We start from the raw sequence: 13,039 nt of genomic DNA, 5'->3' as shown, positions 1-13,039 counted from the left end.
CTCTCTCTCCCTTGGCAAGGCGGCCAGGCTCTGGAGTTGGTTTGTGTCTCAGACCAGTGACTTAGGGCAGGCAACCTTTCTTTAGAAATCAACCATTTCCCATCTTGGGCCCTCATGCCTGTAGGTGGTGGGAACTTCATCACAGCTGACACCAGCTTCCTCAATTCAGCGCCCTCTCACTTCCACAAACTCTGGTTCTGGGGTCTTTGCCTGGGAAAGGGAGTGGACTGGATTGTCTCTCCTCTCAGCTCCCCGAACATCGGGTGGCTATCCTAGCTTCACCACCACTCTCCTTGCCAACAGGGTGTGATCTGGAGTTGGGGACACAGAGCCTTCTCGGGTCCCAGATAGTGTGGCTGGGTGCCTGTGGAGGTCCTGTCCCCTGACAGAACCTTCCTCCCCCAGCCTCTTCCAGACTGATTTGTCACCACCCCTGTCACCTGACAGAACCAGATGCAGAATGGAGCCACCTGGGGAGAAGGGATTGGGAGGCATGGAGAGAGGCTCTAAAGGGGAGGCACATGGCACCACAACGGCAAAGGACAAACGGCAAAGGCCTCTGACCTGGTCTGGAGGGTGTCGGGGTCAGGAGTTTTTAGGCAGGAAAACACGTGATCAGGCTCTGGCCCCGTGAGGGGGCTGGTGGTGAGGAGAGCTTGCCTCGAGGAACTGAAGGAAGCCCAGCAGGGGCAAGAGGTCGGAGGGCTGAGGCGGAGGTGGGGAGGCGGCCCGGCCTCAGAGGCGCTCCTTGCTGAGGAAGCGTGGTAGGTTTCAAGCCAGGGGTGACTGGCCAGTGGGCTAAGTGACAGTTCACCAATGTTCCTGAATGCCCTGGTGGTGCCAGGACGACACCAGCTCAGGGTGGACGGCCTGGTCTGGGACTCTAGGCAGGGTCTTCCCTAGTGACCCCGCAGGAGATCAGACTTGAGGGGGGACACAGCTGCTCCCACTGGCCGGGCCACCCAGGCCAAAGAACCAGCATAGGGGTCCCCAGTGGCTTCCTGGCCAGCCCCATGCCAGCCTGTGCTCCTGCCCCCCTCTTCCCGGTCTCCTGGCAGTTCCTGGAAACTGCAGCCAGCACGGTGCCACACAGCTCTGGGCAGGCTTGAGTGGGTTCCAGTGTCCTGGTTAAAGAAGGAGCCCATCCGGGAGGAAATAATCCTGCTTCCTGCCCTGTGTTCTGGTTGCTTCTGTTCTGTTTCCTCCACAAAAACAGCGACAGCAAACCCTCAAAACTAAAATAATCTTCCCATTGGTAACTGAACAAAGATGCTGACACCTCTTAAGGGACTGTCTCCTGAGGTTCCCTTGCCTGCCTCAACCTGCCGCCTGCCCCAACCTGCCCAGGAGTTGGGAGCTGAAAGCTAACTTTTTTTTTTTTAATAACAATGGGTGGTGTCCACCCTCCCTCACTGAAGCTTGGAGGTGCTGGGGAGGGTGCGGCAAGTGGAAGGGCGCGAGCTCAGCCGCCAGGGTTGGCCGGAGATCCGGCTGAAGGATGAGTAGGGGTGTCTGAAGGCTGTGAGCGGTGGCTGGGTGGGGAGAGTGCAGCACACAAAATGAGCAGGAGGTGGAGCCATGGGGTGGAGGCAGCCAGGTGGCCAGGCCCAGGGAGTTCACATGATGTCTTGCAGGTAGGGGGGAGCCAGGAAGCTGTCAGGGGTACCCTGGGGGTGGGGGTGGGGGTGGGGGTGGGGTGGGGGCTGGACTGCAGATCTGAGGCTGGAGTTACAGCCACAGAGCTAGCAGTTCTCAGCGGGGGTGCAGGGGCACCGAGAAGGCCGCCAGGCCTTTTACATTGTTGCGCTTAGCTCTGGAAAGCCACCTTCATCTCCATCTTGTGGTCACCCTAACCCCCAGATTGTGGCTGCCATCACCTCTGACCTAGGACACTGCAGCAGCCTCTTCATTGGGCTTCCCATCTCTAGTTGACCCCCCACAGTCCTTCCCCCATAAGGGAACAGACCACACTGCTTTCAGCATCAAGATCAAGTTTGAGTTCTGGAATTGGTATTCAAGGCCCCTAGCAATCAGCCCCACTGCCAGTGCGTGAGCCTCCTCTCCCTGAAATACAGGAGCTGAGCTTGCCTACGTGCAGCCTCAGTCACTCCCTCCTGGCCTCCCCCAGGCTCCCCACCCACCCACCCACAGAAATGCAGTAGCAGGTCAAAGCCATCAGGTCTGGGTCACCTTTCCAGTCCTTGCCCTCCATGCCCTGTTTTGGGTGGCTCTTCTGCTCATTTCAGCAGCCACTGGGCACCTGCTCTGTGGGAGGTGCTGGTGACAGCTCCCAGGTCAAGGGCTGGCAGGTACTGATGCTGGGAGATCCCCTAGGTCCTTCCACCAACTACCACCCCCAACCCTCTCACCCACTCCCTGCACCTGCCTCCTCACTTTCCTCCCACCTGTGCCACTGACTCACCTGCACACATTCAAACCTGTCCTAGGGTCTGGCCCAGTGCCAGGCCAGGTGCACGCAGTCTAAATGGCTGCCATGGGGCTCTAGCTGTCGGAGGGCAACAAATACACAGCCTCTGATGGGTCAAAACAGAGGGACTGAGAATTAGGTGGGCCTTTAGAAAATGATTATATATACTTTTTAAAAGGTCTACACACCTAATGGGGTTGAATTCGTAACCCTGGGATCAAGAGTCACATGGTTTACCGAGTTGCCCCCAGGAAATTATTCCCAAAACAAACACGTAAGACACCACGCTCCAGGCGGGATACTGAGACAAAGATGAATCCTCAAGGAAATCACATACTGGCAGAGGGAGAAGCAGGCTATGAGAACAGCTTCTGTTTACAAAGCCCTCCTGGGTGCCAGGCCCTGTGCTGGGGTAAGTCCCACACGATCACATTTCACCTCACAACAACCCAATGGTGTAGGCATCACTAGGATCCCCGATTTACAGATGAAGAAATAAGCTCAGGGAGCAAGGCTCTTGCTCCAAGTCACACAGCTGGATCTACTCCCTGGCACCCACAGCGTCCTGCTGTCAAGCATGAACAATGCTGAGAAAGATCTTGGGTGTCCTCTAGTAATGGAAGCCAGCCCAGGGGCTGGAGGACAGTGACAGCTATAAGGACGGAAGGAAGCCAAACCTTGGGGCTGCAGGATGGCAGCTGGGGCAGCAAGGAAGAGCTGTGGGAGCGAGCACAGAGGTGGAAGGTGGATGGTATGGGTCATCCAGGGCCCAGCCATCAGAAGGTAGGTGGTGGTGGGGTGAATCCTCTTCATTTCTGGAATTCCCTAAGAGGCACCCAGATAATGTTAGCTGAACTCACGGGGCAAAAAGGCAGTTTCAGAAAAGGTTAGTGCAAAGGGGAAAGGAAAAGTTCCTGGAGAGGAATCGGGCTTGCGGGCTGGAGGCACCAGAGGGAGCAAGTCTGGCTCCTTCCACAAGAGGGCGCCCAGCACCAGGCAATGAAGGTGTCCTGGGGCCCCAGCGGCAGGGTGGGTGAGTGGGGTCTGTAGGTTCCCCCAACCCTCCAGGGAGGGGGCACAGCCGAGGAGGGGATATATCCAACTCAGGACCCTGAAATACCAGCAAGGAACAGGCAAGCAAGAGTTCAGGTTGATGTGTTTGGTCATTCTGAGATTGTGTCATCTCAGGCCAATTATTTCCCTTTATAGGGAGAAAAACAGGTCAGTAGGTGCCTTGACTCCACACTTTATAAAATTTGAAAGGGCTCTCCACTTGAAACCTACCTTACAGAAGGAACAGTTCTTTCCTATTTTCCATCACCTTGTCTATACATATAGTCCATGCTTCACTCATTTTCAGATGCAGCTACGATGCTGGTCAGCAGTGCATGGACAATTTCAATGATTGTCCTCCGCAGAGCTGGATTCTCAAATCTGCTTGGTTCTTTAGTCTGTTTACTTAGTTTTTTTCCAGCACCAGCTTTAGTGGTTTCAGTTACATTCTATACGTGATCCGAATATCTGAAGTTCCAGGGTTCTAAATCAATGGTTTACCGTTCCTGCTGACTCTTGCTCATAGTGGCTCATTTCCTTGGATGTTTAGTCATTTTTTTGGACACTTTATAATTGATAGATCATTATTTTTGGTATTTTGATATTTCTTTAGAGGATTTGCATTTTTGCTTCTGCCAGACACCAGGAGGTACTGCAAGCCTAGAAATGTTAATTCCTCAGCCTCAGGAGCATGAAAATCTGAACCTCAGACCTGAGTCTTCAGTCAGATTCTCCTTCTTCAGAGGGGCGGAGTTTTCTGCTCAGTTCCCTTTGCAGACTGATTTCCCCCTTTGCCTTTTCGCTGAGGCCAAAGCCAGAGTGACCTGGCTTCCTGGAAAGGTCTCAGATTTGATACTCTATTTTGCAGGTTTATAGTGCCCCAGAGGCAGTTAATCCCTCACACTCCAATTTCTTGAAATTTCTTCTGACCGGTGGCAGTACAGGTTTCTTTTTTTTTTTTTAATTTTTTATTTATTTATGATAGTCACAGAGAGACAGAGAGAGAGAGGCGCAGAAACACAGGCAGAGGGAGAAGCAGGCTCCATGCACCGGGAGCCCGATGTGGGATTCGATCCCGGGTCTCCAGGATCGCGCCCTGGGCCAAAGGCAGGCGCCAAACCGCTGTGCCACCCAGGGATCCCAGGTTTCTTCTTTTGTGTTCAACCACCTCTGAGGTTTTGGTTTACTATACTCCTCTAATTTTTTCTTGGCCTTCAGGGATTTCCTATACTTTCTCATCTGTGACCTCAGCAATTCAGTTAAAAGTATATTCATTGGATTTATCCAGCCTGTAGGTTTTTTATGGTAATGGCAAATATATTGGCTTGCAGTTTATTTTAAAAGATTTATCTATTGGGGATCCCTGAGTGGCGCAGCGGTTTAGCGCCTGCCTTTGGCCCAGGGCGCGATCCCGGAGACCCGGGATCGAATCCCACGTCGGGCTCCCGGTGCATGGAGCCTGCTTCTCCCTCCTCCTGTCTCTCTGCCTCTGTCGCTCTCTGTGTGTGACTATCATAAATAAATTAAAAAAAAAAAGATTTATCTATTCATGAGGAGAGAGAGAGACAGAGAGAGATAGGCAGAGGGTGAAGCAGGCTCTTCACAGAAGCCTGATGCAGAACTTTATCCCTATCCTGGGATCACGACTTGAGCCAAAGGCAGCCACCCAACCATCTCACACTTGCAATTTCTATAGCAAACTTAATAGTATATCGTATTATCACTTCAGTCCCTAGGATTTTTTTTTTTTTTCCAGAACTAAGGCAGACTGTGGATTGCTGACTTTCCTACCAAATGTGCTTTTGTTAGGCTGACAGTCACAAGGCTGATATCCTGTTATTGTTCTAGGTGGTGGACTGCAGCATTGGGCAGCTGCCAAAAGACTGGCAGTTGGCACCATCTGCATGAAAGATCATACAGCAGAGCCCCCACCTTGCCTTCTGGGGCCGTGGCCACAGCCCAACCTGAGATCACTCCCTTTGCATTTTGAGGGCCTGTGAAGCTGGTGGTGCCAAGAAGCCTCTAGGGCAAGGCTGCTTAGAAGTAGGTCTAGGGCAGGGGCGCCTGCATTGGTCTCAGGGTCGTGTGACCAAGTCCCACATCTGCCTCCGTACTCAGCATGGAGTCTCATTGTCCCTTTCCCTCTCATGCTCTCTTTCTCCAAATAAGTGAAATCTTAGGGGAAAAAAAAAGGTCTAGGGCAGGTGACAGGAGTGAGGATGGGGCCAGGGCCTTGGGAAGTGAGTCCTCAGGTCACTGGCTAGGAAACTGACCCTATACATACAGGTGTGCATGGGTGTGTCTGCACCAATTTGGGTCATGTCACAACTGGTTAGACCACCTCAGAGCCTTGTTAAGTACAACACAGGGTCTGCGGGAAGCACCGCAAGCTAGTGGGTGTTCTGGGAAAGCAGTTTGAATGCATGCTCCAGGGATCCAAGAAATGTTCAGTTCTAGAACTCCCACCTCGGAAAATTAACCCAAAGAAATAAATCCCGTGAAGGAAGATGTTCACTTCAGTATGTTAGACACGGAAAACTTGAAAGCAGTCCAATTACCTGGGAGGAGGTGAAGAGTTAAGAAAATTATAGCCTCAATTAAATCATACAACCACTAAGGAAATAAATGTATAGGCAACAGTGAACTCATAGGACTTAACATCAATGTAAAGGAACAGGAATGAATATTCACAAGTCCAGGTATGTTAAAAATTTCTAAGGAAATACATACGAGCTATTAGAAAAAGTACCTACAAGTCCACTACATCTGCTTGAGGCTTTTTCTTTCTGTGGTTCTATTTTCTGTATTTAAAGACCACTTAATGGGGAGGAGAGCTAGTGAAGAACCGGGAGTGTCTGTAAGCTGTTGCTGCCCTTGACTGCAGGCCCAGAATGGGCAGCCAGCCTGACCGGGCCTGGGCCCCTCACTGGCTTCCCAGAGGCCTAGAGCTGAAACTAGCTCCTTAGCAGTACCTCTGCCTTCCACTAGCCTGGGTGCTCTTTAGATCATGGCAAGAACTGCTGGAGGCCCCCCCACAAAAGAAGGCGGAGTGTACACAGAAGTTAGCCGACAGGACCTCTTATGGTGGTATGTATACCACCTTCCCTGCCAGTCCCGTTCCAGCTCGAGTCAGAAAAGGAATATAGCCTTTTTATTGACTACTTTTAGGTAGAACAAACTAAATACATATTTAACAGTTTTGGTTCATTTATACAGTACATTAAATAAGTTATGCACAGAGTTAAGTAACAAAAATTCCTATCTGAGTAAAATGACAAAGCACAGAGAAACCAGACTACCGCATCCTGTGGGTGCTTTCACATTCATCATACCCCCCCTTAAAACCACACTCGGAGGCATAGTTTTCTATTTATTTACATTATTGGCTTTCTTTTATGGATGGAGCTTTTGTAGCCTCATCAGGAACTTGGAAAGCCGTGAAAGTGGACTGAAGGCTGCTGAGCCAAACAGCACTTTCAATCATTCACCTAATGCTTATTGCTGCTTCTCTCTGCCAACTCCAATGCAGGGATGGGGCTGTCTTTGCCAGCTGCCAGCCGCACATGCCCTATTTGGTATAAGCATGAATGAGTGTACACTGGGCAGTTGTGGGCCTGACCAGATGGGGTCTGCAGGGGAAGTGCCATGTCTGGGGTTGTGGAGGGCAAGGGGGACATAAGGTCCACCCTCAGGCCTCCTAACCTTCTCCTGGCTCAAGATGGAAAAGGTCACCTGCACCATCATCTTTGGAAATGAGCATGTCAACACACGTGGGCAAAGAGGCAGGTAGTCAACGTTTTGGTTTCATAAGAACTAGACACTCAGAGCTGAAGGGCCCTATTCAGCAGCTCGCCCAGCCCGCTATCACCCCGGACAAACTGGCCCATGCTGGAACAGTCCAGATCCCTCTGGCTTTTCTTACATTTGGTTCAAACATGCCACCACCCAATTCTCTGCAAAGAGCTAAAAAAAAAAAAAAAATCCCAAACAAAAGACAAACCCCCCCAAAACCAAACCAAACGCCACCCACCCCCAAATCTATGTTGGCTTGGTCTACTGACCTGGTTCTGACACCAGTTCTGACAAAAGCTTCGAAAATGTATTCTATTTTCAATGATATATTCAATCCATAATCCCTCTATAGTTTCCAGGACAAATGGCTACCTGGTCATTATGCTTTCATTCTGAAGAACTCCCTACCATACAATTCCAAAGTGTTGCTGAACCTTCAACTCCACTTGCTGAAATATCATCTGGAACTACCCAGAACAAGGTCTACACCCTTTGTAAGCAGGTGACAGCCCTGGGGATCAATCTGACTTTGGAACAATGCATACAGAGTAAAGTGTAGATTTTCTGGCTAGAAGCTGAAGATGCTCATGCTGACACCAAGTGAGGAGCTCCTGGTAGACTAACAGGCCCAGATAAGCAAATGATGTCCATACTGCAGTCAACACCACACCGATCTGTGCTAGGTAGATGTGTCTGGCCTCTAGACTTATATCCACTAGTATAAGTATGACTCAGCAGTGTCCAAGATCCACTTGCTCTGTAACCTCAGGGTCACATGACTGTGCCTGAGCACATCTGCTTGAGGCCCACCCCTGGAGCTGCAGAGACCCTCCAAAGTCGAAGCCCCACTCATGCTCACAACTCCTAGGGTGGGCTCCCTATTCCTGAGCAGGTATAATTAACCAACTTCTTCCCAAGACCATTTGCCCCACCAAATGGAGTCAGGCGTGATACAGGTGGCAGGGACCCAGAGGACTGAGGTAATGAAGATCCAGCCCTTAAGCATCAATCAGAACATTTAAAGATGGCTCCCAGTTTGGCCACTTGGCCTTCTCTGGGTTCTGCAATCATTCCTCGCATGTAGAGGACAACAAAGTCTCATATCCATCAGTGACCCTCAGTGGTTGATGCTGAACACTGGCCCCATCCTCCAGATGTGCTCTGCTGGTGGGCAGGCATGTGTTGCATTTGCTGTACATTTCCACACTAGTATCGAAGAGCCTGGAACTGCCCTGACATGACCTTCAATACCACCACTTACCACGACTCTGATCCCCTTGGTCTTTTTTGTCCCCCCAAATAGTAACTATCAAGGTTGGTCCTCTAAGCAGCCTGATTATATAAAGATGATTTGAGTCTAATTACATGGAAGTGAGAAGCCTGAACTTGTACTCCAAACTTGTATCTGGGATGGTGAGCAGACAGTAGAAACCAAGTGGGAAAGCTGGACTCACCCTGGCCCCTTCAACCCCTCTCCCCCCACCCCAAGACAGTGCCAAAGAGCAGGAAAATTTCAGATAAGGATGATGAAGAAAGGGATTCTTTACATCTAAATAGGAAGTCTTGAACAGATATCCTAGCAACCTAGATGTGAAAGTGACCAAAATTAAAAGCAAGTGGTCTGAGAACTGAACTAGAGTGTAGAGTACTACCCAGATTTTCAGCCTGGCCTCTGGGCAGCACATGAACAAAACAGTCTAGAACAGCATCACAATAACTCTGCAAACTTAGCTGTTGTTGAGAACCAGAGCCCACAACCGTCAGATAGGACCTGTATAACAAAATGAAACCTTAGCTACAGAAATTAACATGGAGTCTGATGAATAGTATTTGTTGGTTTGGGCTCTTGATTTCAAGAAAGATTCCCAGGAAAAACCTGGGCTACTCTGGCTAGTCTGGTGGCCACTGAAAACTTCCCCAGGTGTTCATCTTGCCAACGAAATGACCACGAACTGAGGTCAGACCCAACAGGTGCCACGAGATAACCTCTTCCTCTGCTCCATCACCTTCTCATGAGATATCCCCCCCCCTTTTTTTTTTCCAAGTGGCAATGTAGGCAAGTCCTGCCTAGGGTCCTAATTTCATTTCTGTTGAAGTCAGGATGTACCACCAGTTGCTGCAGTTTAAGGAATTCCACAATAAAGTTAACATTATTCTGTTATTCATTCTCTGGATATGCCTTACGTTATGCAATGGAAATCTAGGTATTTTAAAGGTGCCTTGCACTGAGTTTCTTTGTAAGATAGACAATCTTTAGGTAAAGTAAATTAGGGACTTGAAAGTTCTCATAGAAAGCTACACTTGTATGTGAGGGCAATGCTACTATACTGATTCTTTTTCCTTGATGAGACTGAGAGCTTTTATTTTACTCTGGCCAGCACACAGAAGATAGCCATCTAAAGCTGGTCTTTCATGGGCCAGCCAGAGCAGAGCCAACCAAATCACCCCAACTGATTGCTTGAGTCAAGAGGGTGCTGGAGGCTTGGAGGTGGACGGAGAGAAGGTCAGGGTCATTGGGCTCCAAACAAAACACAAATGGTGGGGAAGAATATATGCTGCAGTTGTTCCTAACATTGTAGAAGGGGTATAGGTGATGTCAACTTTGGAAAGCCAGGTAAACACATCTGGAAAACTCCCTGATGATGGGAAGAAAAATTGGTAAGCCTCTCTCAAAATGGCTGTCATATTTCATGGAACATTTCTTAGCTCAAGGGGAAGCTATCAAATAGATAACATAAGGGAAACCGAGATTGTATGCCTGATAATAAATTGATGTAATATGTATTATGGACAAGGTTTGAAGAATTCTTTCAGGTCCAGGAAGGCTGCTGAGATGTGACCAGGTCTTGACTGCTGAGGCAAGTCCTAGCCACAACACATCACATCCTATGGGACAATCATATCAAAAGGGGCCAAACACAGACCACGAGAAGAAAATCCGCACGGTGATCTGGACATGCGTGGTCTGAAATAAAAGGGACACAGAACAAGAAGACTGTGCAAACAGCCAAGCGGTGACAAAAGGTTCTGCATTTCCAATAGATCATCCATTCAATGATTTGACGATACTAGTTTGGCCAACATGCTCAGAGAGAACAGACTATCCACAATTGAGTCTCATTCTCCTGCAGACCAATCCATGCGCTGGAAACTATTTTCTGCATAAGCAAAATCAAGTAAGAGAAAAAAATGGGTCCAAACTAAAGTAGCAAGCCAGGTTGGAAAATCTTGTCCAAAATGATCTGTGATGCTTGGAGGAAGTTTTATTTGTATTTTCATTATTATGGGTGCTTTTAGTGAAACAGTGACTTCTTTCCTGTGATTTCTGATAATCTTAACAAGTCTGAACAGCAGGGTCGAGGAGAGTCCTGAGTGCTGCTTTTGCCTGCCCAAAGTCCTGGCGGGGCTCATCAGCGGCATCTGTGAAGGGTAGAAATGAAGGTAAAGTTGCTGTTCTGGGGCAAAAGAGGCCACCCTGGCAGAGGGGATCTCCTCTGCAGCCTGCTGTCAGTCTCCAGGCCTCTGCTGCAGGATGGTGTAGTAGGAGGCAGTGCATGGGGCGAACTACCTCCAGCCTAGTGGGGCACCTCTAACAGTCTGCTGCCTTAAGAGGCAGGGATGGGAGCTGGTGGTCTACACTGAAAAGGGGCCGGCCATGCCAATTTCAGCTGGGATAGGAACAAACCCGGAAGCCCAGGAGGGAGGTGGCAGCTCTGGCCAGCTGCCCATGTGCAGAGAGAATGGCACACTGGCTCCCCCAAGAACACAGACAGGAAACTGGGGCAAGTGTCTGAAGAGGCTGTGGAGCAGTGTTTGCTGGGCTTGCACTCTTCCTGTCTCCACTTCACTTTTTTGCCAATGACCCAACATCTAATTGCACTGGTTCAAACAGCCAGACCCCCTGTGCCATGTTTTGTGGGGCTGTGAGGTCATCAGAAGAAGGGAGTCTGGGGCTCAGAGTCCGTTGGTGTCAATGGCTGTCACAGAGGCGGGTGTTGAGGAGCGTGAGGTGGTTGCGGAGGTCTTGTCCAGAGCCGGGCTTGGCACACTGCAGTCGGTGGACCTGGCTGAGGAGCCCCTCCCTCCAGGAAGCAGTGGCCGGCTCTGGCTATGGGGACTCTGGCCATGCAGGTTCTGGCCACAAAGGCGGTGGTGCCGCTCCCAGTCCTTGTGCTGGCAGAAAGACCCACAGTATCGTGCAATATTGCAGCCACTGCAGGTCTCACTGGCTTTACGGCCACAGTTCCAGCAGTTCTGCAAGACAAGGCAAGGGTTAGTTACTTGGCTCTTGTGAGGCAGGCTTAGCACCCTCTGTCATCTGCACTGTGCAAGGAGATACACATGCCTCTCTGAATTTCATTGGTATAAGAGGCAAACTGCCTGCCACGGGTTGGCAGGACGGCAAGGCCAAGAGTGCCAGGGAAGGGCAGGTGGTAGTTCTCGCCTCCCGCTGAAGGCACCTACTCACTGTTTTGACTCACATTTAATCCTCAGTGACCAAGCTAAACCCTGTCCCAGGGTTCCTGACACCACACATGCACACGCGTTTAGATGTTTTTTCTCAACAGAGGAATAATCTTGATTATTTGCACCCACAACATCTGATGCTTTAAAAAAGTCATCTGCCAGGGGGCCAGGAGTGTGGGTAGTCATCCTCTGTGCCTATTCTCCTTTCAGGGGCGTGTCTCATCACAGGTGGGCTGGGAGTCATGGGACTACTAGCTTGTTTAAGGGAGCCCCTGCAACACCTCAGAGCTCAGGGCCCTGGAGATTTTCCTGCTACTCTTTGTACGTGCCAAGGGAGGGGCAGGTATTGCTGGGCTTTAGCAGAAATGCACTGGGGGGTGGGCAGGCTGAGGAAGGGAGAGCATCAACTGAGAAAGCATGAATTCTGACAGAAGCTATGAGCCAATAAAACTTGGGTAGAGCTGTGAGTGGCAGTCCTGTGAAAGCAGCAGCAAAAACAGTCATTGAACAGACAGCATCATGCTTCTTCCAATTAGCTAAGAAGGGAAGAGCAGCACCATGGAGAAGGCTGCCACTTCTAGCACCTGCCCAGCGTATACCCCCTGGAAGTCTCTTTCCAGAAGCTCCCCTGAGGACTCCACCAATGAGCCTGCACCTGATGCCCCCAGGACCCACTCAGAAGACAAAATGCCTCTGGCATTGGCAGGTGAAACTACCAGGAAGAGGCCAGGCTTTCTTAGGTCTCAGGGAGGACCTGAGCACCAACCAGCTGGCCACCAACCCCCACCACAGGGTCTCTAGAATGGCAGAAGCCAATCTGAGGCCTGGTCTGACCAGTCCATAATCCCCTTGGGGAAGAAATGTAATCTGGACACTTGCTCAAGTATAAAACAACAGACAAATTCTTGAGGCCACCTAGCCCCCTTTTGCATTGTGCAGATGGGACACTGAAGAGCCAGGCAGGCAGGTTCGTGCCTAAAGATATACAGTGATTACATGGCTATGCAAAGTCCTGGAACCTGGACCCCCTGACTCTGCTAAACTCAAGATCCATGTTTAGTTTTGAAGAGCTTACAAAGGATTGCAGACTTCCTTCTAACACAACAGACTTCTCAGGAAATACACTCTAGGGACTGTGCAGACTTGCCCAGCACCAACACCACAGGACCAGAATAGGGAACAGAGATGTCTTTCTTGGGATGTATTTACAGATCCTCAAGCAAAAGACACTCCAGAGAACGTCACACTTTTAAGTCTGATAGACTGACTCCCAACGATGTTTTGGCAGAGCATTAACAC

General features: G+C 50.0%; 1 protein-coding gene across 9 annotated transcripts in view; it reads right to left on the bottom strand.

Annotated features, from left to right (window-relative positions):
- Positions 1–6,610: 6,610 nt before the first annotated feature.
- The window catches only part of CBFA2T2 (CBFA2/RUNX1 partner transcriptional co-repressor 2), a 146,909-nt gene continuing 140,480 nt past the window's right edge, over positions 6,611–13,039 (bottom strand). For 8 of the 9 annotated variants that reach the window (XM_035705918.2, XM_049100532.1, XM_035705921.2 and 5 more), the window contains one exon: positions 6,611–11,527. In XM_035705918.2, the coding sequence (XP_035561811.1) occupies positions 11,228–11,527 (300 nt within the window). In that variant the 3' untranslated portion in view covers positions 6,611–11,227. The remainder of the gene's footprint in view (positions 11,528–13,039) is intronic. The other variant, XR_004809173.2, reaches the window with a different exon arrangement.

Source organism: Canis lupus, chromosome 24 (genome assembly GCF_003254725.2).
Source record: "Canis lupus dingo isolate Sandy chromosome 24, ASM325472v2, whole genome shotgun sequence".
Lineage (NCBI taxonomy): Eukaryota > Metazoa > Chordata > Mammalia > Carnivora > Canidae > Canis > Canis lupus.
This window is presented reverse-complemented; position numbering and strand designations above follow the sequence as displayed.